The 24290-nt window shown below is 45.8% G+C and overlaps 1 protein-coding gene across 4 annotated transcripts in view; it reads right to left on the bottom strand.

Annotated features, from left to right (window-relative positions):
- The window catches only part of ntn2 (netrin 2), a 59916-nt gene extending 37062 nt beyond the window's left edge, over positions 1-22854 (bottom strand). The window contains exons 1-2 of one of the 4 annotated variants that reach the window (XM_024386882.2): positions 22655-22854; positions 6469-7643 (exon numbers count right to left, since the gene is read on the bottom strand). In XM_024386882.2, the coding sequence (XP_024242650.1) occupies positions 6469-7537 (1069 nt within the window). In that variant the 5' untranslated portion in view covers positions 7538-7643; positions 22655-22854. Of the gene's footprint in view, positions 1-6468; positions 7644-18274; positions 18628-22654 lie in introns of those variants that run through there. The other 3 variants (XM_024386884.2, XM_024386883.2, XM_024386881.2) reach the window with 3 other exon arrangements.
- Positions 22855-24290: the final 1436 nt, after the last annotated feature.

Here is a 24290-nt window from a genome sequence, read left to right on the forward strand (position 1 = left end):
TTCTAATTCTCCCTGACAGTCTAGTTTTTATTCTGGTGGTTGTTAGTATTTAAAACTATATATAACTCCATTATCTTTTCTACATACCTGGTTTTAGTTGTTTAAGTTCACACTGAAAATGTTTTGCCATCCTGAAAAATGTATTTTGGGGAGTGGCAGCCCACCGCTGCTAAATTAATATAGGGGAAACCCTGCATCACGACGCAGGCATTTACAGAAGGTTCCCAGGATTTCAACATTCCTCTGCTTAATGTTGTGGATATTTTGGTCTTAAAACAATGTTTTTTTGTGTTTTAGTGTCTTTTCGTGCTGCCAGAAAACCCAAATGGGTGGCTAAATAGAAAAAGAAACACTAAGCAAACTGAAATGAATCAGACACAGCCAATCAACAATGGAAACCAATCCTATTGGCTTAGCCAAAGCTGTAAAAGCAAGACGAAAACTACTAACAAACCAAGACATTGCGATATTGACATACGTCTCCAAAAAATCTATCACTAATGATAAGGAAAACCAAGCCCTTACATGATGCCCCAATCATGATGCACATGCGTACACACAAGCCTTAGCCCTGATCGTGGCTCACGCTAACCACCCTAAAGGCACCATTTCATAGGGCTGTTGATTTTAGAACAACATTCCTCGCCTGTGGAATTTATTTGAAAGTTACAGGAGGTTTCGTTTTTTGACCCCCCCCCCGCCCCTCACGCTGTAAGTAATTGAAGTGTCGGGTCCCGGCGAGCCCTGGGCGACAGCAGAGGAGGGGTTTGCAGTCAATTAGTGAAAGCAGGAACATGGCAACATACATGTAACAACACAGGTCGAGGCACTCAAGGAAATCCAACAGTGTCTGTGCTTCTGAGACACACACATAAGTTATTCAATTTAATGCGTTATGATATTCAAATTCTATATGACCTTGCAACCCGAACCGATGTGTGCGTGTGTGAGAATGAAGTAATTTTATGATCTGGTGCCTAAATGTGGTGTGATGAATATGTTGTAGAGAAGGAGAGGAGAGGTGACCTCTCACTGCCCTTGCTAGAAGCTGTGGAAGGGTGGGGAGGGGGGGGGTCGCATGGCTGTGAAAAGATGGAGCGTTGCTTTGAAATTATAATCAGCATCGCGTAACCATCTGCCCCATGTCAGACAGAGAGAGAGAGAGAGAGAGAGAGAGAGAATGAGAAACAGAGATAGAGGGAGTGAGATGGGTGAGAGAGGGAGAATGAGGAACAGAGATAGAGAGAGGGAGAGAGAGATAAAAGGAATAGATAGTTGGATGTTTTTGGCATTTGGGGCTCTTGTGTCCTTCAGTGTTTCCAGAGTTCCACACAGATCTGTGTGCTTAGGTCTTACAGCTCTGTCCCAGACGATGTGATGTGTGTGCGCTGGGTCTGGGTCTGCCAGAGGTAGAGCCCAACCAGACACTCACACACACACCCTCCTGGACCGCCCTGTTTTCTCCAGCAACCCATCTGTCAACGCCCCCCTAATTCTTGCTAATAGTTTCCAAAAAAACAGAGGTCTACTAAAAATACTGAGCCCCCTCAAAGGCAGAAGGAGTCTGGCAATGGAACTTCAAAAAAAGTCTCTCCTCCATCTCTCCCTTCTCTCTCTATAGAATTCCTATTTCCAAATCAAGCTTGCCTCATTAGCATGGCAGACATGATCTAATATTGACCTAGAATAGATCATTGTATATGTATGATATAAGATGTTCAATAATTCAAAGAGGAATTGTTCTGGACAGACTACATGGATTTAGTCTGTCCAGAACAATGGATGTATCAGTGGAGGCTGCGTAGGGGAGAACGGAACGGAGCAAATGGAATGGCATCAAACACCTAGAAACCACGTGTTTGATCCGTGCTGCATCACATCAGGCCGTGATTGGGAGTCACATAGGGCGGCGCACAATTGGCCCAGCGTTGTCTGGGTTTGGCCGGGGTAGGCCGTCATTGTAAATAAGAATTTGTTCTTAACTGACCTGCCCAGTTAAATAAAGGCTAAATTTAAAAAATGTTTTAAAAAATGTATTGGATACCATTCCATTGATTTCGCTCCAGTCATTACCACAAGCCCGTCCTCCCCAATTAAGGTGCCACCAACCTCCTGTGATGCATACTGTACGTACTGTTCACATATGTGATGCACTCTCATTATCTCAGCTGCTTTCAGACAAGTGCTAGGCACATTGTTGAAGTCATGTGCTTCATGCTCTAAGTATCCAGTCATGGCCTGTCGAGTCCATTAGAGCTGGTGGGGTCTGGCCTGTACTGTGATTCCCTGTGTGGACTTCTGGATTACAGAGGGCTGAGCCTAGCAGAAGCCGGCATGGTCTGTAGACTCTAGTCTACACTAATGAGAAGGAATAGCATGAGAGAACAGGCTGGCTGGCCAAAGAGCAGACCTGGGCAGGGTAGGGCCGAGCAGGGGTGACACTGGCAGAGAGAGCCAGGACTGTATGGCCACAAAGTAATAAAATATATAGTTATGTAGTCTGACAGTCAAAAGCCACCACCGTACTTGTTAACTGTTCTGTCCGACAAAAACATTGTGATCAAAGTCAAATGAAACAGTCAACTTCATTACAAGCTGTTGCGTCACACTATAACGTGCCAGTCAGGCTCTCATACCACCATATTATCTCAGTAATGATATAGCTCTGTAACTCTGTACTACCAGCATGCCATAACCATAACACCATCACCACCAATGCACCATCCTATCGCAGTAAGTAATCTGACACTTGTTATTCACCTGTTCCCGACCGCATTTTATCTTTTGGCTCTGAATGAGACCAAGCAGACAATTTTTCCATGACATCTCCTTTAGAAAAACAGGCCATCTCAAACTCTCCTATTTTGGCTTCGATTGCAAACTGCTATGGCTCTGGGTTTGTAAACTCGTGTCTGTGGGCAGGATTCATGGAGGGGCGGCAGGGCGGGCGGGGAGCGTGTGTGTGCTGGTTTGTGTCTGCAGACGGTTCCTGGGCCTGCCAAAAACCCAGACAGTAATCTCGGCGAAGCGCATGTCAAACATTAGCGAGACCCGTGAACAATCAAACAGGACTAGAGAGACAGCTCGGCTTGGCTCACACCACCATACAAGCTCTCGACTCAGTTCAGAACTGGGAAGGGGATTCAAAGTATCTTTTAATAATCTCAATGAATGATAATGATTAAGGCAAGAAGGTAAAAACACTAATGGGGCACGATGCACGTGTTACATAAACATGTGGACTAAGTCCTGTTTTCTCTTCAGCAACACAGCTGTGCTGGTTTCAAATGGTATGAATGGAAAACATTTTTTGTTGTTGAATATAATATACAATATAATATACACTGAGTACACAAAACATTAAGAACAGTCTCTTTCCATGACAGACTGACCAGGTGAATCCAGGTGAAAGCTATGATCCCTTATCGATGTCACTTGTTGGCTGCAACTCAATATTAGGAAGGTGTTCCTAATGTTTGGTATACTCATTGCATATTTTTGTTAGAATAAAATAAAACATATACACCCCCCAGGGGAATCTCCCCGTCAGCTTAACCTTGTCATCACCCCACAGGGGATCATGACCTCAGCCCGCCCCCCAAAAAACACTCCCGGAGCCCCATAGCCCTGCGACCCAGAGAAGGGCTCCGGTGACACCTGGGGACCCCGGCTTCTCCAAAGCGTGCCAATCTCACACCCTCTCCCAGACTGAATACACACACCTCGGCCCGGCGCCACAGACGGCTGCTGCTGCTGACGCGGTGGTGTCCTACAGGGCTCGTTTGTGCGGCCCGCTGCTTTCTGCAGCGCCAGAAAGGAAAAAGCCAGCCGAGGACCAACAAAGGGAGGGGACACTCTTAAGAATGAGCTTCAGTGTGCCGTGGGGACGTCTTTTTTTAAACGTAGTCCAGCACACTTTTGAGGACATTTTGGAACCAGCACTGTGGCGGGGTCATTCTAGAATGAGCCCTAAAGGGCCTTTTGGAACATTGTAATTAGGGACATGTGGGTTTGGCGTCCCCTCTGATCTGTGATCAGGTATAGCGTGCAACATGCATTAGGTTTTTACTGCCCTGTATCAGCGCTGGGATGAGGTCATCAGTGTTGGCCGCGGCGCACATGGCATTTAGTCCAAGAGTAATGGACGGAGGTGACATATCAATCCCACTGAGGAGGGATCTACGGGAAGCAGGTGGAACGTTTCCCAAACAGGAGAGGGGTGGGGAGAGGGGAAGAGCGAGGGAATTACGGGATAGAGTCGGGTGTGGGGGCGGTGGTAAAGGTTGAGAGTAAGTCAAGCGAGTAAGAGTGTAGGAGAAGGAGCTGGACAACGGGGCGCAGAGAAAGCGAGACAGTGAGAGCGTGAGGGGTGGAGATTTGGGGGAAGTTAGGAATGGAGGGTGCTGGGTGCTATGAGGCGGGTGTGACTATAAGGGCACAGGGTTGAGGGTCTGGGGGGGGGTGGGGGGTGTCAGGGAGGGGGAAATAGAAACAGACCCGCTCCTTGGACCAGCACTGCAATGGCCCCAGCTATGTTCCTCTGGCCCTGTCACTCTCTTTTAAGCAGATCTGGCACTGCTCAACGCTAAATATGATTTCAGGCCAGCAGCGCTGGCAATTACAACATGTTAGAAAAATATACACTGTTTTTCAATGTTTTACTCCTGTTTTTTTTTTACTCGCCTGTAATTGTATTTAGTTACGGGGAAGGTAAAACGTGGGACAGTGGCTTCTAATACGGTGTTATTTTCCAATGGCTGCAGAATTGACCTGAATTGGGTTCCACCTCCGCCCGTTTTTAAAGTATCACTACTGACAAGCAGTAACCGAATTTGACATATTAAAAAAAATCTGTGTTCACTTTATCATAAAACGCAGTAATCCCATAAAAAGGTAATCTGCTAAAATTACTGCAATTCCACTTGCCAAGCTTTCAGAGAGTGTCTGGATGGTTCTTTTTTGAATACATGTCTTGAAGTAATGGCAATCACTGCCAAATTACATTCTTGGATGACTTAGATGCAGTGGTGTGCCAACAACTCGAACTGTTGTCATTCGCTGTTTAGACTTGTTCGTGAGGGGGCGTGTTTACTTCAGAGGGGAGCCCAGAAAACATCAAGTTGGGTTGAGTGTTCAGGAGTCCTGTATATAGAGCTAATAAAACAGAAATCACAAATACTGCTGCTGCATTTCGGTGTACTGTAAATCTGTTGGGCAATGTAGGGTTGGGGATGGGTTGCATTTGGCATTGGCCACCGGAACATTCCACCCTCATCTTCAACTGTGTCAACAGCAGGTCATCCTGTGTATTCAGGCAGCACACACATCTAGCCTTACTATTGTCAAAATCTTATTTTAACTTTACCTGCAATGCTGAGACCATTACAGCAACCTCAGATAGAACACAGATTGAGCATTAATCAAACTCTTTAATATAGCTTCAGGGAAAGAGCTGTTGAAATTAGAGAGAAAATGGGGGATTATAATTAATAATACCGAAAATGACTAATTCGGTTTTAAGCTGAATCTACCCAGAAACACCACCATGTGCTGTTTTCAAATATAAGTTACGTTACCCATGTTTTGTCCATATTTAAAGGGAGAAAATGGTATGCTACTTGTCGCATAAAGGAACTGCCACCTGTATTTCAACAATTTACTCATTATTCACAGGCGTTTGGGAGGATAATGTGGAGAAGGAGGCGAGAGAGAGAGAGACACACAGAATCCCAGACAGACGTGTGTTTGTGTTGGGCCCGTCTCGCCTCACAAGCCCACTGATGGGTGGGTGTGCAACAGGGCTCAATCCCCATCCCGCACATTCCCTCATTAGGAATTCTGAGACGCATTCAGTAGCTTGTCACTGGAAGAGAATACCTCCTTCACTCAAGGGTAGGGCGGGGAGAGAGGGTGAGAGAGAGAGAGCGAGAGAGAGTTGGAGAGATAGAGGGGGTGCCTGGATATAGAAAGATAAGTAACGGAGTAGACCCTGCTCAAAAAATGTCATGGTCCTTTCAACATGGTGGCCATTGAATTGATGAGTATTCTCATATTTCTATAATGAGTGATTTGTACTGGTCAAAAAAACAAAGTTGCAGAACACAAATACATGGTAAATCCACTACACAGATCATCAAGCACCTTCCTCTGTTCAAAAACTGCATGAGGACTGAAGAATTCCAATCCATGCTGACACAAACATTTCAAGAATCTGTGTGTGTGTGTGTGTGTGTGTGTGTGTGTGTGTGTGTGTGTGTGTGTGTGTGTGTGTGTGTGTGTGTGTATGTATGAATTGTCTAACATTGCCATATTAAATAATCAATTTCTAGTTATGAGGTGTGATTGAATTAATGAATCTACACATTCAACAATGCAAATGCAAAGAGAGTAAAAAATGGTTGAAATTAGCAAAATTGAAAAGAACAGAATCAAAACTGATAGAAAATGCTGATTAGAGCTGTGACTCACGTAGACACTCGTTAGCCTCGCGAGCGCTGGCCCTTTGCCATGGCCGGTCGTAGTGAAAGGGCTTGCAACGGTCGCACTCGGGCCCCTCCGTGTTGTGCTTGCAGTCGCACACCAGCTTGCCCTCCTTGTCTTTGAGGCAGCGTGAGGCGTGCCCGTTGCACTTACACCTCCCGCCCACCTGGAAGTCCCCCACCGCGTAGAAGTACGCCGGCAGAGACGTGGACGGTACCATTGGGTCTTCGTCAATCCGGCCTCCCCCGCCTATCCCCACTCCTCCTGCTCCTAGCTCACGTGGCAGCTGGGGCCGGCTGAAAACTACACGGATGTCAGTGACTGTCACCCAGTCCTGGAGCACAGGGCTGTTGTCAAAGTCCTTCCCGGAGGGCCGCCCGTCCAGAGTGCTGAAGGCAATGAGCCCCCCGGATAGAGGGTAGAGGTCTGTGTGGCCATCGGTGCACAGGCCCTCCTGCTCGTTCTGCTTGGTGATGGCCGCCTTGTTGGGCCGGTTGTACATGCGCCGACACTGGGACGAGTAGTACTGATAAGGTGTCCAGCTCTTGCCATAGTCCATGCTCTTGTAGATGGCCAGTGACTCAGGGCGGGGCGAGCAGAACTGCAGGCTGACGTAGGTGATCTCAAACTTCTTGCCCAGCGACAGGGTGAGGGTGACGTTGTGCGGCGAGGTGTGCAGGTTCTCCGATTGCCAGCAGGTGAGGTTGTGGGCCGAGTTGAGGTCAGTGAGGTAGGAGGGCGGATGGGCACGCCGCGGGTCCGCCGCGTCGCAGATCTGGCAGGTGCGCACTGAGGGCCGCTCATCACCGCGCTCCACCACACTACAAGAGCGGGACGGCGTCGGCCGGCCGCACACACTGGACACGGCCACCTCCTTGCCAAAGGCGGCGTTGATGAACTCGGGGATACAGCGGCGGGCAGCGCCCGCGTCGTCATAGCATGGGTCTGGGGGTGTCTGCTGCCCAGCGAAGGGATTGGCAGCACCGTTAGGAGAGGCGGGAGAGGCGGAGCATGCCAGGAGGCAAAGCCCCAGCAGGCACCTCCAGGCTTCCCTCATCCTGCGTGTGTGTGCGTGTGTGTCCGAGGGAGTGTATGTGTAGGTGTGAGAGGGGGAGTGGAAGGAGACCCTTCCTTTAGGGAGACCGTGACCACCGCAGCCTGTCCTGTGAAACAGAGAAACAAGAGAAAGAAAAGAGAGAGGGAGAGATAAGTGCCAGAGCTTGCCATAAAATGATTCAAAGCAACAAACAACTTTTTTGACCTCTGCTTATTGATGAAAATATTCACAGTTCAGTCATGTAGATATTCTCATGCTATTGTGGACACGTCCAATCGTCCAAAACACTTCCAGTCATCTTACTGTCGTCAATTCAACCCTACTATATCCGTAAGCTTGCTCATGTGAGCTAAATATCATGTTTGTGACATGTCAACACACCTCAGGGCCTTATAATGAGTAATGGAGTGTTTTCATTAACTAAAAGCCTGTAAAAGAGGTAGTGGGAGAGATGGGGGGGTGGGGGGGAGAACAAGTGAGTGAGAGAGAGAAAGAGAGTGACCATATAAAGAGAGATCTTAGATGTTTGGGGCCGGGGCCGGAGCGACCGAGTCCTGAATTTCAATGGCGCCACTCTTTCAGCACCTCCATTCAGGTCGTGGCGAGGCACTCTGGTCGTGCTTCGGCAGCGCGCGCGGCAGAAGTCACCCCATAATCCCCCGTTCAAAATATACGGGCAGAGCCGTCAGCCACACTTGACCTTAGCCAACTCCCCAATTCAACGGTAAAAGAACACTGACCTAAAGAGGAACTAAAGACAAATAACTAGCTGTACACAGCATTGAACACAATATAGTATTTATTTCCCCACTAGGCAAGTGCAACGCTATATGCCATTTGAACATAAAACATTGGACATGTACCCAGGTACTGTAGCTATATGTGGGCTACAATGGCAACATATGTTCTTTACAGAGGCAGATTCCTGGAAGGCCCCATTGGCAGAGCTGGCTGTAACAAAGCCATTGGTTTGGGCTGAAAGGTCTCTATAAATCTCAGACTGTCAGTGTACCTGGATGAGATCATTCAAATGGGCTCCACACCAGACAGGGGCCTCTCGTTTCCAAAGAGGGAAAGAGGGAGAGAAGGAGCGCGAGAGAGAGAGGGAATGAGAGAAAGATGTAGGGTAGAGCGAAAAAGGGAGGGAGAAAAGAGATGTATACAGCCCGGGGCTTTTCCTCCCTAATCCCACCCTTATTTGCCGGGGTGTCAAGCCTGGAAGGACCCCATTTGAGACAGACAGCCGAGAGGTTGAGAAGGCGCCCCGATCGTCTTTGCAAGGAATTTATTAAGCTACAATGAAACTGTTGCCCCTCCTTTCTCCCCCCCCCTTCTCCTCCTCTCACTCCTCTTATTGGGCATCCCTCCCCTCCTTGGCTAAACAAAAGCCTGCATCTGCCTTGCACTTCAGTCGAGGAGGAAGGCAGACGGAGCGAGTTAAAATGAGTCGAAAAACAAAAGTTCTGTTCTTTTCTTTTTTAGGGGTTCCAAAGCTAGCAACTCAGAACACTGGAGAAAGAGCCCAGTCGTCCGGTAAATAGGGGTGCTCTTTTCTACTCAACTGCTTAAGCTTCTACCATTTGGCCTCTCCTCTGGCTGGAGGTGTGTGTGTGTGTGTGTGTGTGTGTGTGTGTGTGTGTGTGTGTGTGTGTGTGTGTGTGTGTGTGTGTGTGTGTGTGTGTGTGTGTGTGTGTGTGTGTGTGTGTGTGTGTGTGTGTGCGCGGTAAGAACGGAAAGAGGATCATCAAAATGTAAAGAGATAGAGATAGCGAGATAGAAAACCATTGAAATTTCTGTTCCAACTTCTTTATCTATTTATTTTAACTTGGCCGCAAAACATGCATTCTTGTGCATTTCTGGGAGAGTGGTTACATATATCTCCCTAACAATGTTCTATGGGAACAAAGTAAACTATGATTTGACTTTCTTGCGAACAGTCTTTGGACCTAGAAAGGCGACACACAAATAAACAAACCAACTATTTTGCTTCCCAAACATTAACCAGTACTTAAGGCTAAATTGAAGTACGGAATGGAATGCTCTCACAGCCATCCGAGCACCTAAAAAAACCTGTCCACCTCACATCAAATAAAATTCCATGTAATGAAAAATGGAGAGTAGGAATGGAACGAGGCTGGTTCATAAATGATTTGGCAAGGAGTGCTGGGCGGAAGACTATGATCAATGGGACATGTCTGAGGGGAAAGGCTAAAGTGGGTGAGCAGGCGGGAGTACATCATTGGAGGCACTCCATCATCAAAGCCTGGCAGCCAGACCAGGCAGCCAGGTCAGGCCCACAGGAGGAGACCGCTGATGGAATTAGCAACTCATTAGCATCGCGGTCCAGCTTCCGTCAGCGCCGCGCCCGTCGGAGAAAGGGAGAGGTGAGAGATGGAGGGACAGAGAGAGAGAGAGAGAGAGAGAGGGAGGGGGGCTGCAGTGACTATTACAGAGACGGACAGTGAGAGAGAGGGAGCATGGTTGGAAAGGCAGAGGTACAAAGTGGGGTGAAAAGTGTCTGAGAGTGATAGAGCAAAACAAATAACTGAAAGAGGCAGAGAGAAGGAGGGAGGGAGGGAGGGAGGGGAGGGAGGGAGGGAGGGAGGGAGGGAGGGAGGGAGGGAGGGAGGGAGGGAGGGAGATGGAAAGAGAACGAGTGACAGTGATAAGGCAGAGACATCTAAAAGGGAGAGCGAGTGAGGACAGAGATGGAGAGAAAGAAAGCGAAGGAGAGGGGGAAACGACAGAGATGGAAAGAGGGAGTAGAGGGAGGGAGATTAAAAAAAGGAGGGAGAGACAGGGGGAGACAGATTAAGGTGGAGGACGGCCCGTGGATGACTAAATATGGTGTGGTCCACACACAGCTCTGCTCGGCCTGCCGGGAGATTCTTCCAGCGGTCTGGTGCTGTCAAGCACGTCTGGCAGATGAGACGCATAGGTTAAACAGAGGAGGAACAGTGCCATTGCCGCTCTAATTCCACCTCAACAGTTCCCCCTGAAAAGAACACTCACTAGCTAGCTAGGCTCTATCACAACCGGCAGTGATTGGGAGTCCCATAGGGCAGCGCACAATTGGCCCAGTTTTGTCCGGGTTAGGGTTTGGCCGGGGTAGGCCGTCATTGTAAATAAGAATTTGTTCTTAACTGACTTGCCTAGTTCAATAAAGGTTAAATAAAAAAATAAAAAACTAGCAACTCTGTGTTAGCTTTTCAAAACATAAGCTAACAGTAAAAGCATACACTACAGCTAACAACTCAAGCTAACCGCTAGTCTAGCTCTAGTCTAGCTCTGAACAAGACTGTGTCCTTGGTATGTAAACGTCACTGACCGACATTGTTCAACTTGCTTGTTCTCTGTAGAATTTTGACTAGTGTGTGTGCCAATTCCACAAACTTCTCAGCCGAGATGCCAGCGGAGAGACATAGGCTGACTTCTCCGAAACACTCGGGTAAGTTTGAGCTTCAGCAAGAAATGATCTGCTGCTCTCAGCATTGACAGAGCTTTTCCACAAGCCACAAGTTCTTCTCGACAGGGGCAGACTCTGTATCTAATTAAATGTGGTTGAAGTAGCAACAGCAGTGTGAATGTTTGTGAGGAGTAGGGAATAACACACAGAAACGCTTTGCTATTTGACTCTAACTACGGCTAACTACCAACGAGAGGCTACTTCTTACAAGTGGAGCGCTCCGCATGTCATGTGCTAGGCTTACAGGTTCAATTGAAATCTAATCGCCTAAACACACAAACCTGCTTCAAAAGAAAACGACAGTATTTCCACCCACTTGGCTAAAGTGCCTAGTCATTCAGTAAGGACTGAAATGGCCAGTGCTTGCAATCTAACACTGCACGCGACAAGATGCTTTACTGCTTCCGAGTCCCGAGAGGTTAACCAATTTATTTCCCCAGGTTGATATATGGCTTATGTGCATGGAATACATGACAAGTAATCAGCTGCTTGCTGATTCTGGTTCTGCAAGGTCCTGCAATGTCACAAGGAATATCAGGGTGTTTATGTGATTGGAACTGATCCAATAGGTTTTTGCCTAAGAGGTTCAATCAACAATAAGGGGGGTGATAGGAGAGAGAGGAATAGGGTGGTCCTGGCTGCGAAATTCCGGGGAGCGTTTTTTCAGCTTTCCCGTCACCAGGAGATCATCCCATGTTGAGTTGTGTCTCTTTCAAGCGCAGCTCCTCTGTCAGAGTTCACAGATTAGGAAAACAGGAGGTGCTGAGAGGCTTTATTTGGCTTGGGCGTAGGGGACCGGGGGGAGGGAGAACTAGAGGGGTGCAGGGGGAGAGGGACAGCTGATCCACCTCGTAGCCCAGTCAGGGACTCCCATGCTGGGGCAGTGTGCTGGGGGGGTGGCCCTCTCACCACGAGGCTGAATGGATCTCCTTGGGGCTCCTCCACTCAGATGAGCCTGGGAGGAGGCTAGGCCGGGTGCCCCAATGTCTGTCTGTCACTGGGCCCAGTGTACAGTAATCCCTGATTGGCCTGTTAGCAGCTGTGGCAACCGTGGAGGACTTTTTAAATGTGAACAAGAGGGCACTACTGTACACTGTCTATCAGAGTCCAGTCATAACTATGGGAGATGCAGCGTATGCATTTAAATGGGTGGGGTTGATTGACTGAGCAAATCCCCTACACACACACACACCACACACACACGCACAGGGTAAATACACGTGATTGACGGTCCACAGACAATAGGGTATTAGTGGCACAAACCAAATCCGATGATGGAACAAGTGAACAAGAGAGCAGGAGAGTAACAGCGGCAAGAAGGGGTCAACTCTCATAGCTGAGGGTGTCATTAGCAGGGGGGTCACTGACAAATTTTGAAAAGTCTCACGCCTGCTCTGAAGCAGAAGAGAAAGAGAGAAAACGAACAAATTTGAAAATGTATGCACTAACTACTGTAAGTCGCTCTGGATAAGAGCATCTGCTAAATGACAAAACTGTAAAGGGAGGGAACCTCCCCCATAGAGTCCAGCGCTGGGGGACTATCTCTGACACAAAGAGACACACAGTGTGCCACAGAAGGTGGTTTTCAGGGGCAGAGAGCAGTTTCTCTCTTTCCCTCTCCAGTCTAAGAGAGCGAGAACGCCCAGGAGAGGAATGCAGCCGCTGCGGCCCAGCCTACTCTCCAGTAGTTATTAAAACAGAACCTGATCCAGAACTACTAAGAGTAGAGGAGAGGAGGCAGGTCAGGCTACTTCTCATAGATCCAGACAGGAAGCTGTACTAAGCTCGGGGTTCTCTGCGTTACACTCCACTACAAAGGGAGGAAAAAAATGCTGATATTAGGGGTATTTTCTGTTCATTCTGTGAATTTGGTGTTTTTGGTCTGTGGCGCGGAAAGGGAGGGATGTGAGACTGCAAACATGGCGCAAGGGCGACTCATGGGTGAAACAGTGTCAGAAAAAAGTTAATTTGTTCACATCAAGACGGACAGACAGGCAAAGTACTGTACTAACACTTGCTTAGGGACAACGAACTCCAACAAATACACTAGCAAACATCAGGTAAATAGAAACAACATACACAAACACCCAGCCAAACGAGAGGAAGCCTTAAGATGCCCATATGCAAAGATCTAGGATCCGCATTCCCTTTCCAATCCTAGCCTTCACCATTAGGGGGAACAATGCATCACTGACCTTAAATCAACCTGACGTGGGGATGAGGTTAACCCTATATGCTGATCTACCTAATTTACTCTGATGTAATGTGCGGTAGCCTATAGAGTGGCCTAACTAACTCTGTGATGTCGTGGTTCAGTACCATGGAGAGATCCCGAGAGGAAGTTTTAGGTCTCGAGTCCCTGACATCATACATGACTCACTGCTCTGGGTACAAGTACCTTATCACTGATCTAGGATCAGTTTACAGCCACCCAATCATAACCCATACCATAAAGGGGGGTGTTAGACTTAGAGGACACAAACCTGACCTTTCACCCTGCTACTAACAGACTCACACACACTAGGTTTAGAATGGCTTCCTCCTTTGAGCTTATTGAGTTTGGAGAAGAGATAGTGTGTGTGTGTGGGGGGGGGGGTCAAAGAACAAGAGAATGATAGAACAACTGTAACCAGAGAAAGAGAGAGAAACCAAGAGAGACCGAGAAAGAGAGAGATACAATATAATACTGCCTTTCCAAACAATAAATTGTTGCCATCCTATAATAGGCCTACAGATCCCCCCACCCCATCTTGGTTTGAGGACATGGAGATTTTAACTGTGGAGTCTGGGAAAGAATAAGGGCTTGAGCTCATCCCTGAGTTTCATAGAACACATACCTATCATATGAAACATGTTTTATACGGGAATCAGGGAGAAATATACCTTGGCTAATGAGGAGATAGAGGCTTGTTCATTTCATAATGTGCTGGCGGTTTGGCCTTCGCCAAAAGCATTTATAGCCCGTGTCAAGCTGTGATCCGCTTTTAAAAAAAGAAATATATTTCCCCCTACATGTGTTCTCAAGATGGGACTGATGACACCCACTGCTGTGTGAGACGTCAGAGAAAAGACAGGAGACTTCCCATCCGGATCTTCTAAATGAAGATCTCACAATATGGAGACATCAGTGACAACTCCATGTGTAAGGCCTACAGGCCTATTCCAACATACTGGGTCCGGATGACAGGCTTTAAGTGAGGATTGAGGAACCACCTTAGATGTCTTTCATACATGGCTTTTCATGGACGCTACGAGGAGTTTTCGATTTCCCATGGGGGGGGCGTAACCATGGTACGGTCGGACGTGGTGGTCAGAAGTGCCAGGTGAGCTGTTCCTGGATCAGAGGGAGTGGGAAGTGGTTTGTAGAGGGGGTTGAGGTGTGTGCTTCAAAGCCCTTTGATGGTTGGCTCTGCGGTAGGCAGGCTTGCGGTTTCTCCCTGAGCCCTCCAACAGGAAAAAAGCTTTTTCCATTGTACAAGAGACTTCCCCACAGCCAGAGCTAGCTGGGCCACTTTGAACTGACGGGGGGATACCACAAATAATTTTATTAAGTGTTCAAAATGCTCTTACCGCTCACATACATACGCACACACACACACACACACACACACACACACACACACTCACACAAACGCTCTCATTCACACATAGGCACGGGCATGCACACCACACACACTCAGACAAACACATGCGCTCTCATTCACACACACGGAGCCCCATACATTATCAGGGGTGCCAGGGTTTTTGAAGGCAGGGGCTGAATCATCAGACAACCCACCCTTCCCCTTATCCGTCGCTCTCCACCTCTCTCCTTCTACTCCTCCCATTCTCTCCCTCCCTTTCCACACAAAGCTCAATGGTGATGTCCATTTTCCAGGCTGGAGCAGGGTAATGGTACACTGAACAGCGGTGAGTTATGGCCGGGAGGGGAGGGAAAAGAGAGACAGAGAGGGAGAGAGGCCCTCCCGGTCCACCGAGCTGGTCTGCTCCTTCATGTTGCCATGGCAGCCCCCCGGGGGCCAGAGGAAAAGAGAAGATAGCCAGGCTCTGTTTATGACAGTCACCTGCTATTTTACTGGCCCTGTTTCCCTGTGTCCCCCTAACCCCCTGTGCCCACATGCTGACTGGCTGTCATTGAGAGGAGTTGGAGCTGGGGCTATGGGGCGAACACATGTGGTTGTTGTACCTTTGGGAAGGCCAGACATGCGGTGCCTGTCGACAGCGAGTGAGTCGACAACAACTCACCCCAGACCAAAGGAAGTATTGGATTCCTTCAGATAGAACTGAAACACCTGCATGCGTACACTAATGGCATTTTCTTTATTGATAATTGAGATAAAACAAGAGTTCAACCTTAAAATGATTTAGATAGCAGGGTGGTCAAAACACCCTGAGCACAAACGCACACGCACAGACCTCACACACCCTTCTGCATCTGGAGGAAATGTGTGCTGCTGACACATGCAGACTTGGCAGGGAGCGGGGAGCGGTGGGATGGAGCTTCGGAATCTCGGCCCGGGATCATCCCACGGGAAGGGGCGCGTGAGGCGTCACACTGACGAATGACGAGCAGCAGTTAAAACAGGGGCGTCCGGCTTGCACCGACACCGACACACACTTATAAAAGACAGAAGAGACAGTGTTTTGTCTTCCCACAACCACCTCCAATGTAAAAGGTGAAAGGGAGATGTGGTGTGGTTGGGTGCTAAGGGTGGTCACTCATCACACTGCCACCAGTCTATCTATCTATCTATCTATCTATCTATCTATCTATCTATCTATCTATCTATCTATCCCCACACTCCATCTCCCTAGTAAAGAGTTACATTTCTGTGTGCAGAGTGTCAACAGTTACAACTGAGGAAGAGCAGAGGTAGGCCCATTCTGATTCCTTGTGAAAAGCCACTTTTGAAGGCCTATGCCAAACCATTAGACACAGCATAAAAATGATGCAGTTAGGTTTGGGGGAAAGAGAACCTCATGGGCATTCCCCTTTTGGTGCTAAAGCCAAAGATGATGAATAGGTTCAGATATGAATTAGATGAATCTGCGATACTCGGGCTCACTGGCTGTTCTTCCATAAAGGGTCAAAGTTGAGTCAAATGTGTGGACTTAGCTTAACACTCCAATCAGCTTGTTTCGTTTGTTAAGGATGACAAATGTTGATCTCTGCAAACCAACAGCTGTCTCAGGCCCACCGAAAGAAGAAAAAAAAGCGGGGGGGAAAAGAACCAGCAGCATTCCTTCCCCCCTTCAAGCTGTTCAAACCAGAGAAGAAAAATATATTGGATGTGTTGACTTTACTCGTTCAGGTGGACGGAGCCAAGAGTCCCAAGGAATCCTGCCTTGAAAAGCACAGAGAAAATGATCTGCTTACGTTACACACACACACACACACACACACACACACACACACACACACACACACACACACACACACACACACACACACACACACACACACACACACACACACACACACACCACCAGAAGGAGTTTATAAACCTGCTGGAGTGAGTTCCTGTGGATTAGCTTACACACCCGTGTGCCTGAGCCCTGGTGACTCCTGGCTCAACCTTTGACTGTGTGTTATTGATGGATCATAACATGATGCAATTAAATGACTATGATTAATTCACAAAAACAAGTACGGACATTCCTATATGAATAACAGTGCCGTTGTTGCATTTGACCAGACAATCCTGCTCATAAGGTTGCCACATTCCACAGTTAAAACCACATCAACGTTTTCTTTATCTGAGTGAACAACTTAAGGGTGTATCAACAACACCATCTTTCTGGATGGCTTCCAGCAATTTGCCAGGAGAATAAGGATAAGTGGGTCAAGTGGCTGACACTCTTTAATCTCTAATAGGGCCATACCTTAGCTCAATCGAAGCATTTAAGATAAGGAATCTATTGCAGTTGTGGTGTAACTCTTTCTCCCTGCAGCTTGTCTGCTTTTTACTGCTAGTCTGTAATATGTAGCCTATACTCTATAGGATGTGAGTGTTGAGAAAAAGACGGGCCTCCTAATTATAATTGCGAGGTGAATAGTTTCATAGGACTCATGCTCAGTGCCATATCAGCCAAATCAGGCTTGCCAAGACAAGAAAACTTGCCAATCATTTTTGTCAAGAATTTTTTTTTCAAACTTGTATTCATATAAAATAATCACATATAAAATATTTAGTTCTGACTTGTATCTCTTAACAATGTTATCCTTCAATTAATTTAATTACTGGTGGGGTTTAAACTTGCTGTTATCAGCATTGGTTAATCGGAATCCTTGGGATGTACCTAAACTCTAACCCTAACCTTAATTTACCCGTACCCTAATTTTAACCATAATCCGTACCTAACCTTAACCTTAACCATTTCAAATGTCGACGACAATGGGGTATGGAAGTCCCAAGGATCCCAAGTAGCATGTTCCTATAAGCTTCAAGACAGAAAATATAACTTCCTAATCTTCCATTCTCGTGTTTTTCTATACGAATGCGGTGGCGTCAAAGTAAAGGGAAAATATTAGAATTGACAAACGCATTGGGAGATTTGGCATAAGGTGTCCGCTACATTCGAAAGCGGGATACGAGGAGTGCTGCTTGGTTTGGCATCTGTATTTAGCCTAGATTGGACTGATATTAAAACACATGGACTCTACCTACTACTTGCAACCTATATTAAAGTATCCGTTTAGGCTGTTTTTCTCGATCTTTCCTTGGACCCACGGGGCAGCTGTAAACTAAGGAGAGTTCACACCGCACGCTAGATCTCGCTCACCGCGCTCTTTGATCGCCCACCTGTCCGCCTTGCCTCTCCATTTCAGTGCGCCCAGAGGTTTCCTACAAAAACGACTAACCGTAATATCACTACACTATACTTGTATTACCATAAACAATACTAATAAGTATTCATCTGAACAAATTATAGGGTGGATATTGCCCCATAATTTCAAGCGTGACATAATAACGCATACCTTAACTTTTTCTCCTACAAAATAATAACTATAAACCGTATTGCAATAATTAAATAATGTGAATTGAATTCATAAGGAGCAAACAGTTATTCAAGATATTAATTAGACAACTGCGTAATTGACAGTGCTTTACGCATAGTGGATCAGCCTTATAATATATCAGAAGAAATAAAAAATCCCACAGTGAAATACATTTGATAAAACTTCATGAATGTGAGCTAAATAATGGAGCATATGAAGACAGACAAACATAGGCTACTGGAAATGACTGAAATTGACTTCGTAAACTCACGTGTTAAATGCGTAAAATGGACATCAAACTTGCCCAAGAGCGGTGTATTGGCGATTCTTAAACCGACAACACAGTCCAACGTTTCAGGTCCAAAACAATCAAAAATAAATGTGCATCTGTCAGAAGAAAATCTTCTTCCCAAACGCAATGGACAAGTCCCGTCTGCTCAGTCTCGAGCGTTTTGAGGACGGTACATTATACAAAGCTGTTTAGAAACAGAGGCACGTTCAGTATTCTCCAAAAGCGACAGATATCATGAGCAAGGCAAGGGGGACACAGTACAGAGGTGAGACACTGCACTCGCCCGCTCCGTCCAGTACAAGTGAAAAGAGACCAATACATCCATAGGTTGAAAAGCAAGCGAGGGATAGGCTACTCCCCATTAAAATCAATTCCAGATTTTCTTAACCTTGCGCGCAAGAGCGTCTTGGATCACAGTCGCGACCGCAGAGAGAGAGAGAGAGAGAGAGAGAGAGATACATATTTGAATTAATGAGCAATGTGCATCTTTGCCTCACAATAATGTGGAGTAAATAACTTAAGTATAAAAAATACACTAACCATATCAACCTTTGTAAGTGTTGTCAAACGAAGAGCTATAACTGAACAAACCAGCGCGTATCATTTGACAACCATTATAGGCCTATACCTCAGTTGCTATAATGCTTGTGTTACCGTGAGCGTGCTAAAATGAATGCCCGATGCTTGGTGTTTTCGCTGGCAACCATATGGCGGTCGTAATGAGAACACAAAACATTGAACTTGTTGAAACTCAGTTGAGGGGGCTCGAGGGCTCGCAGAAACTAGAGGCAGATGCGATTGTTATAACGTATTAATTATAATAATAGCCAGAACCAGCTTGGTCATATTAGTGGACGCCAACGCTCCAAAACAGCCACATATAGGACATGCATATTATGACAGACAAGGGGGCACCTAATTAAATAAACGGGTATTATATTTTGCTTGCAGCGCCGGTCTTTGGTTGAGGATCCAAGAACAGGCCTATTGTGAGGACGTTTAGAGAATGGAGGTCTTTTCTGCAGATCTCTGCGTTCTCATTTTCAGAGAGGTCCCTTCAGGCCCACAGTGTCCCTCATGCGCCACTATGGCGAGGGGTAAGAATAACAGCATTGCATCAATAAAGACCCCCCTCATTCATAATTCCTCGTGGTTAATTTGTTAGTAGGCCATAGATTATGTGGCATATGCTTTGTCAGCGTGAGTAGGCTAAACGTTCATTATGTCACTGTGCGTTTGTGCATAAAAACCGAGTTGGTAAACGGATAATATTTGCGCAATTAATTTAACAACTCTCGACGGGACTATCATGTTTAGTTTATATTCTAAACCTTTCATTTACAGTGCACGCATATTCGGTCCGATGTGTTATTGCAGGTGTAGCAATGAATAATTACACACACCGTTATTTCGTGCCCCTGCACCCCATGCGTTCTTTCAAATCCTTCGTGCCTCCTGACTCCATTGTAAGCTGATCAACATTCTTAGTGTATTTACTGCACCATCCACTGGGGGTAACAGCACCAGGCTATACAACAACTGATTCATTTGTTCTTTTTGAATTTTTTGAACCAAAACAATGGATCTTTTAATATTCTCTAATATGGTTCTTAGCCCTAAAAAATCTTACATTATAAAGGTTGAGCATGATTTACAGAGAGAGCGCAGTGTGTGTGTGTGTGTGTGTGTGTGTGTGTGTGTGTGTGTGTGTGTGTGTGTGCTCGCATCTGTCTGTTTGTCTTAGGTCTACTCTTGGACAGCTTCTCACACGATAAAGGAGATAGGCAACAGAAAATACTGACATTTAAAGTAGAGTACAAAGAGAGCTATTTTCATACTATTGACCTGAATGACAGAGAGAAATAGTCAACAGATAATAATGGAATAGTGTGCAGAGGACAGGTTTAGGGGGGTGGAGGAGAAGTAAATAACAAATACAGAGGGCAGCAAAAGTGTCTCTTCGTTCCTATTTTTCAAGGCTCTGTGCCTGAGTTTATCCCAGTCTCATCTTCCTCTCCTCCCCTACTTTCCTGAGTCCTATCTTCTCTTCTCGGTGTGAGAGGCTAATACACTCTACAACATACAACATACAAAACTATGTGGACACCCCTTCAAATGAGTGCATTTTGCTATTTCAGCCACCCTCATTGCTGACTTGTGTATAAAATCGAGCACACAGCCATGCAATCTCCATAGACAAACATTGGCAGAAGAATGGCCTTACTGAAGACCTCTGACTTTCAACATGGCACCGTCATAGAATGCCACCTTTCCAACAAGTTAGTTGGTCAAATGTCTGCCCTGCTAGAGCTGCCCTGGTCAACTGTAAGTGCTGTTATTGTGAAGTAGAAACATCTAGGAGCAACAACGTCTCAGCCGCGAAGTGGTAGGCCACACAGGCTCACAGAAAGGTGCTGAAGCGCATAAAAATGGTCTGTTATTGGATGTAACACTCACTACCGAGTTCCAAACTGCCTCTGGAAGCAACGTCAGCACAATAACTGTTTGTCAGGAGGTTCGTGAAATGGGTTTCCATGGCTGAGCAGCCGCACACAAGCCTAAGATCACCATGCGCAATGCCAAGCGTTGGCTGGAGTGGTGTAAAGCTCGCTGCCATTGGACTCTGGAGCAATGGAAACGCGTTCTCTGGAGTGATGAATCACACTTCACCATCTGGCAGTCCGATGGACGAATCTGGGTTTGGCGGATGCCAGGAGAATGCTATCTGCCCGAATGTATAGCGCCAACTGTAAAGTTTGATGGATGAGGAATAATGGTCTGGGGCTGTTTTTCATGGTTTGGGCTAGGCCCCTTAGTTCCAGTGAAGGAATATCTTAACACTAGAGCATACAATGACATTCTACACGATTTTGTGCTTCCAACTTTGAGGCCTTGAGGCCTTTTCCTGTTTCAGCATTACAGTGCTCCCATGCACAAAGCGAGGTCCATAGAGAAATGGTTTGTCAGGATGGTGTGGAAGAACTTGACTGGCCTGCACAGAGCCCTGACCTCAACCCCATCAAATACCTTTGGGTTGAAATGGAACGCTAACTTCGAGACAGGCCTAATCGCCCAACATAAGTGCCTGACCTCACTAATGCTCTTGTGACTGAATGGAAGCATGTCCCTCAACATCTAGTGGAAAGCCTTGTCAGAATTGTGAAGGCTGTTATAGGAGCAAAGGGGGGGACCAACTCCATATTATTGCCCATGATTTTGGAATGAGATGTTCGACGAGCAGGTGCCCACATACTTTTGGTTATGTAGTGTTAACAATAGGTGAACACGTGAATAACCCCCCCTCTATTGTCTTATAACCAATTGCCATATAGCCTGAAAGTATTTAAAATGGCATTTTCCTTTCCTCCCTTGTCTTCAACCTTTTCTCATTCCTCTTCCTCTCCAGTATTGCTATTCATCTCCTCTTTTCAGAGCCTCCCTCGCCCTTCTTCTCCTTCTCCTACTTTCCTTGCTTCCCTACCCTTCCTTCACATTATCCTCTCTCCTATGGCGTCTCTCCCCTCAACCTTTTTGGCAGTTATATAATCGGAATATTTTCCCTATCATCAACATGGAACAGGGTTAATACAGTTATGAATACATTTTCAACTTAAAGCTGTGTATTTGTTATATAGGACCCTTCATCTCTAAGTTTTATACATCCTTTGTTTTAAATACACAAGTCTGCAAAACCTTGATCAAGAAATAGACCCATCTACTTTTTCCACTCACTAAGTTGACTTCATCTCTGTCATAATAATATTTTTCATTGCTGTGTATGTGTGAAGGAATAGATTGCTTGGAAAGATTTACAATCTTATTGGATTGTGTTGTTGTCAAAATAATGTCATTTTTAATCTGCTTAGTTTGTTAATGATATCAGTAGAGGGCAGTAATCATTTGAAAGCATTTAACCCTGACCCATCAATCTGTAAACCTCAATCATTACCTTTTGATGGAACAGCAATTTGATTACATGGGTGATCATGCCAATGTTTTTTTTATTTTTAAACCAAGCAGTCATACAAGGAATATGAAATTGGCTACTAAACAGTGCTCCATGATGTAGTTTAGCCTACATGCATATAGTTTAGCCTGGTCTCCATGCAGTAACCATTTAACAAGCAGTAACATTTTAATACTGTAAATAGGCCTATGAACGATGCATGCACACAGCATGAAACATGCACCACTCAAACATCTCCATCCCACTGTAACTGTCCCATTTGTCCTGGACAAAGGAACTAAACTAGGCAGGCACTAATCTAGGTAGATTATCACTCTAATTACAAGTGGTGACAGATTAGGCTCCATCAAAGGAAGAATGAAAGCAAGAGTAAGAACAGGCAACACACTCACTTGCTGTCACAGTGAATCCAAGCGGGGAGCGCTCTGCAGTCCTTTGTGTTGCTGCACTTGGATTACTGATTTTGTCTCAAAAACAAGCTCCAGGGATTTTTCCAAAGCTCCGTTCTACAGCGTTGGGTTCCCTGCGGCGGACACCTTTAAGAAAATGTCAGCCTCCGGCTTTTGCCTAGCTTCATTTTTGGCATCTCCGCTGCTGAGCGCAAGAGCCGAAGGTACCTTCCTCTGAGGGAATTTCCACACCTACATGTAAGTGGGTAGAGTGCGCCCTCTTCTGAACGCGCGTCGCACATGCAACTGTAGGCCATTCAAAACGCAACCGCTAATAGTCCCCTAAATGCAACTAAAATCGAACGCAAACTCGAAAGCAAACAAAATAGGCCGCCAACAACGCAAAATATACAGACAAATTGGAGACCTTATACCCACCTAACTCACACTGACAATAAATACTTGAAAGAATAGCAAAGCTTGTCCTGCATCTTGTCTAATTAGTGAATCGATGTCAGGTGTGGACACAACTGACGAGATGGGACGTGCTCATAAAAGAGCGGGAAGATCATTGTCCCGCTTGTCAATCTGTATTGACAATAACACAAAACAGGATTGGAAACATTTTCTGGACAGTTGATAACGTTAAGCCTATTATAGACTTAAGCCTACATATGGAGGTGAGAGAGAAATGCCAAACTCCTTCTAAAATATTTAAGTAGCACTAGGGAAAGGGACTGCCTAAAATTAGTATTACATATCATTTAACTTTCCCTTCAAACATGCCAAGACCCCTTAAAATGAATTAACTCGTCCTTAAACAATTGGCCTCTTAAATTTCCCTCAGTGCCCTTTATTTGTCAATTTATGGGCATATCAAGGAATCAGGAAATGCATCCTTAATAAGGCCTTACTACAAAATGTTTGATCGCTCCCTTGCTTTTGGGGTTTAAGGATAGTTTAAGAGATATATGGAGCATGCCCTTATATGGAGCATGCCCCTATACATTAATTTAGATTGTTTTTGTTTATCCTTACATTTTCAGATTAAGTGCCGATTAAAAAACAAATTGCGCTTCTTAAAAATACGTAATCCTTTTGACTAATTATGGCACTGCACATTCAGTGGCGATTTTAGCATGTTAATCTTGGTGGGGCAAAAAAATAGTAAAATATTTTGGATGGATGCCAGCAAAGCCACTACAAAACACTAACCAATACATTAATTGCACTATAACGGTGACAAACGGTGACCACAAACTGTTAGGGCCTACAGCAGAGTCCCAAAAGCAGTCCCAACACCTTACCACTGCTACACCTGGCTATCAGCGGAGCCTTGTTTGGCAGCGAAACAGTTCATTCGGCCTCATTTACAGCCTTTAAAAAAAACATAGCTGATATGGTGGACTTGCTCTACTGTCAATTGAGATCTACAAATGAGCGGATAAGAGGAAATCCGTCATTTCTATTAAGATATTATAGAGCATACTAGGACAGACGTAGTCAATATAACTATTTGTTCAGCACTTTTGAAATGTCATCAAAATCTGTAATTCTCTGGATTTATGGCTCTTTCAAGACAACTGGAAACTCTGGAAAAAAACTAGTTAAAACCATGATGACATCAGTGATCTTCAGG

Source organism: Oncorhynchus tshawytscha, linkage group LG24 (assembly GCF_018296145.1).
Source record: "Oncorhynchus tshawytscha isolate Ot180627B linkage group LG24, Otsh_v2.0, whole genome shotgun sequence".
Lineage (NCBI taxonomy): Eukaryota > Metazoa > Chordata > Actinopteri > Salmoniformes > Salmonidae > Oncorhynchus > Oncorhynchus tshawytscha.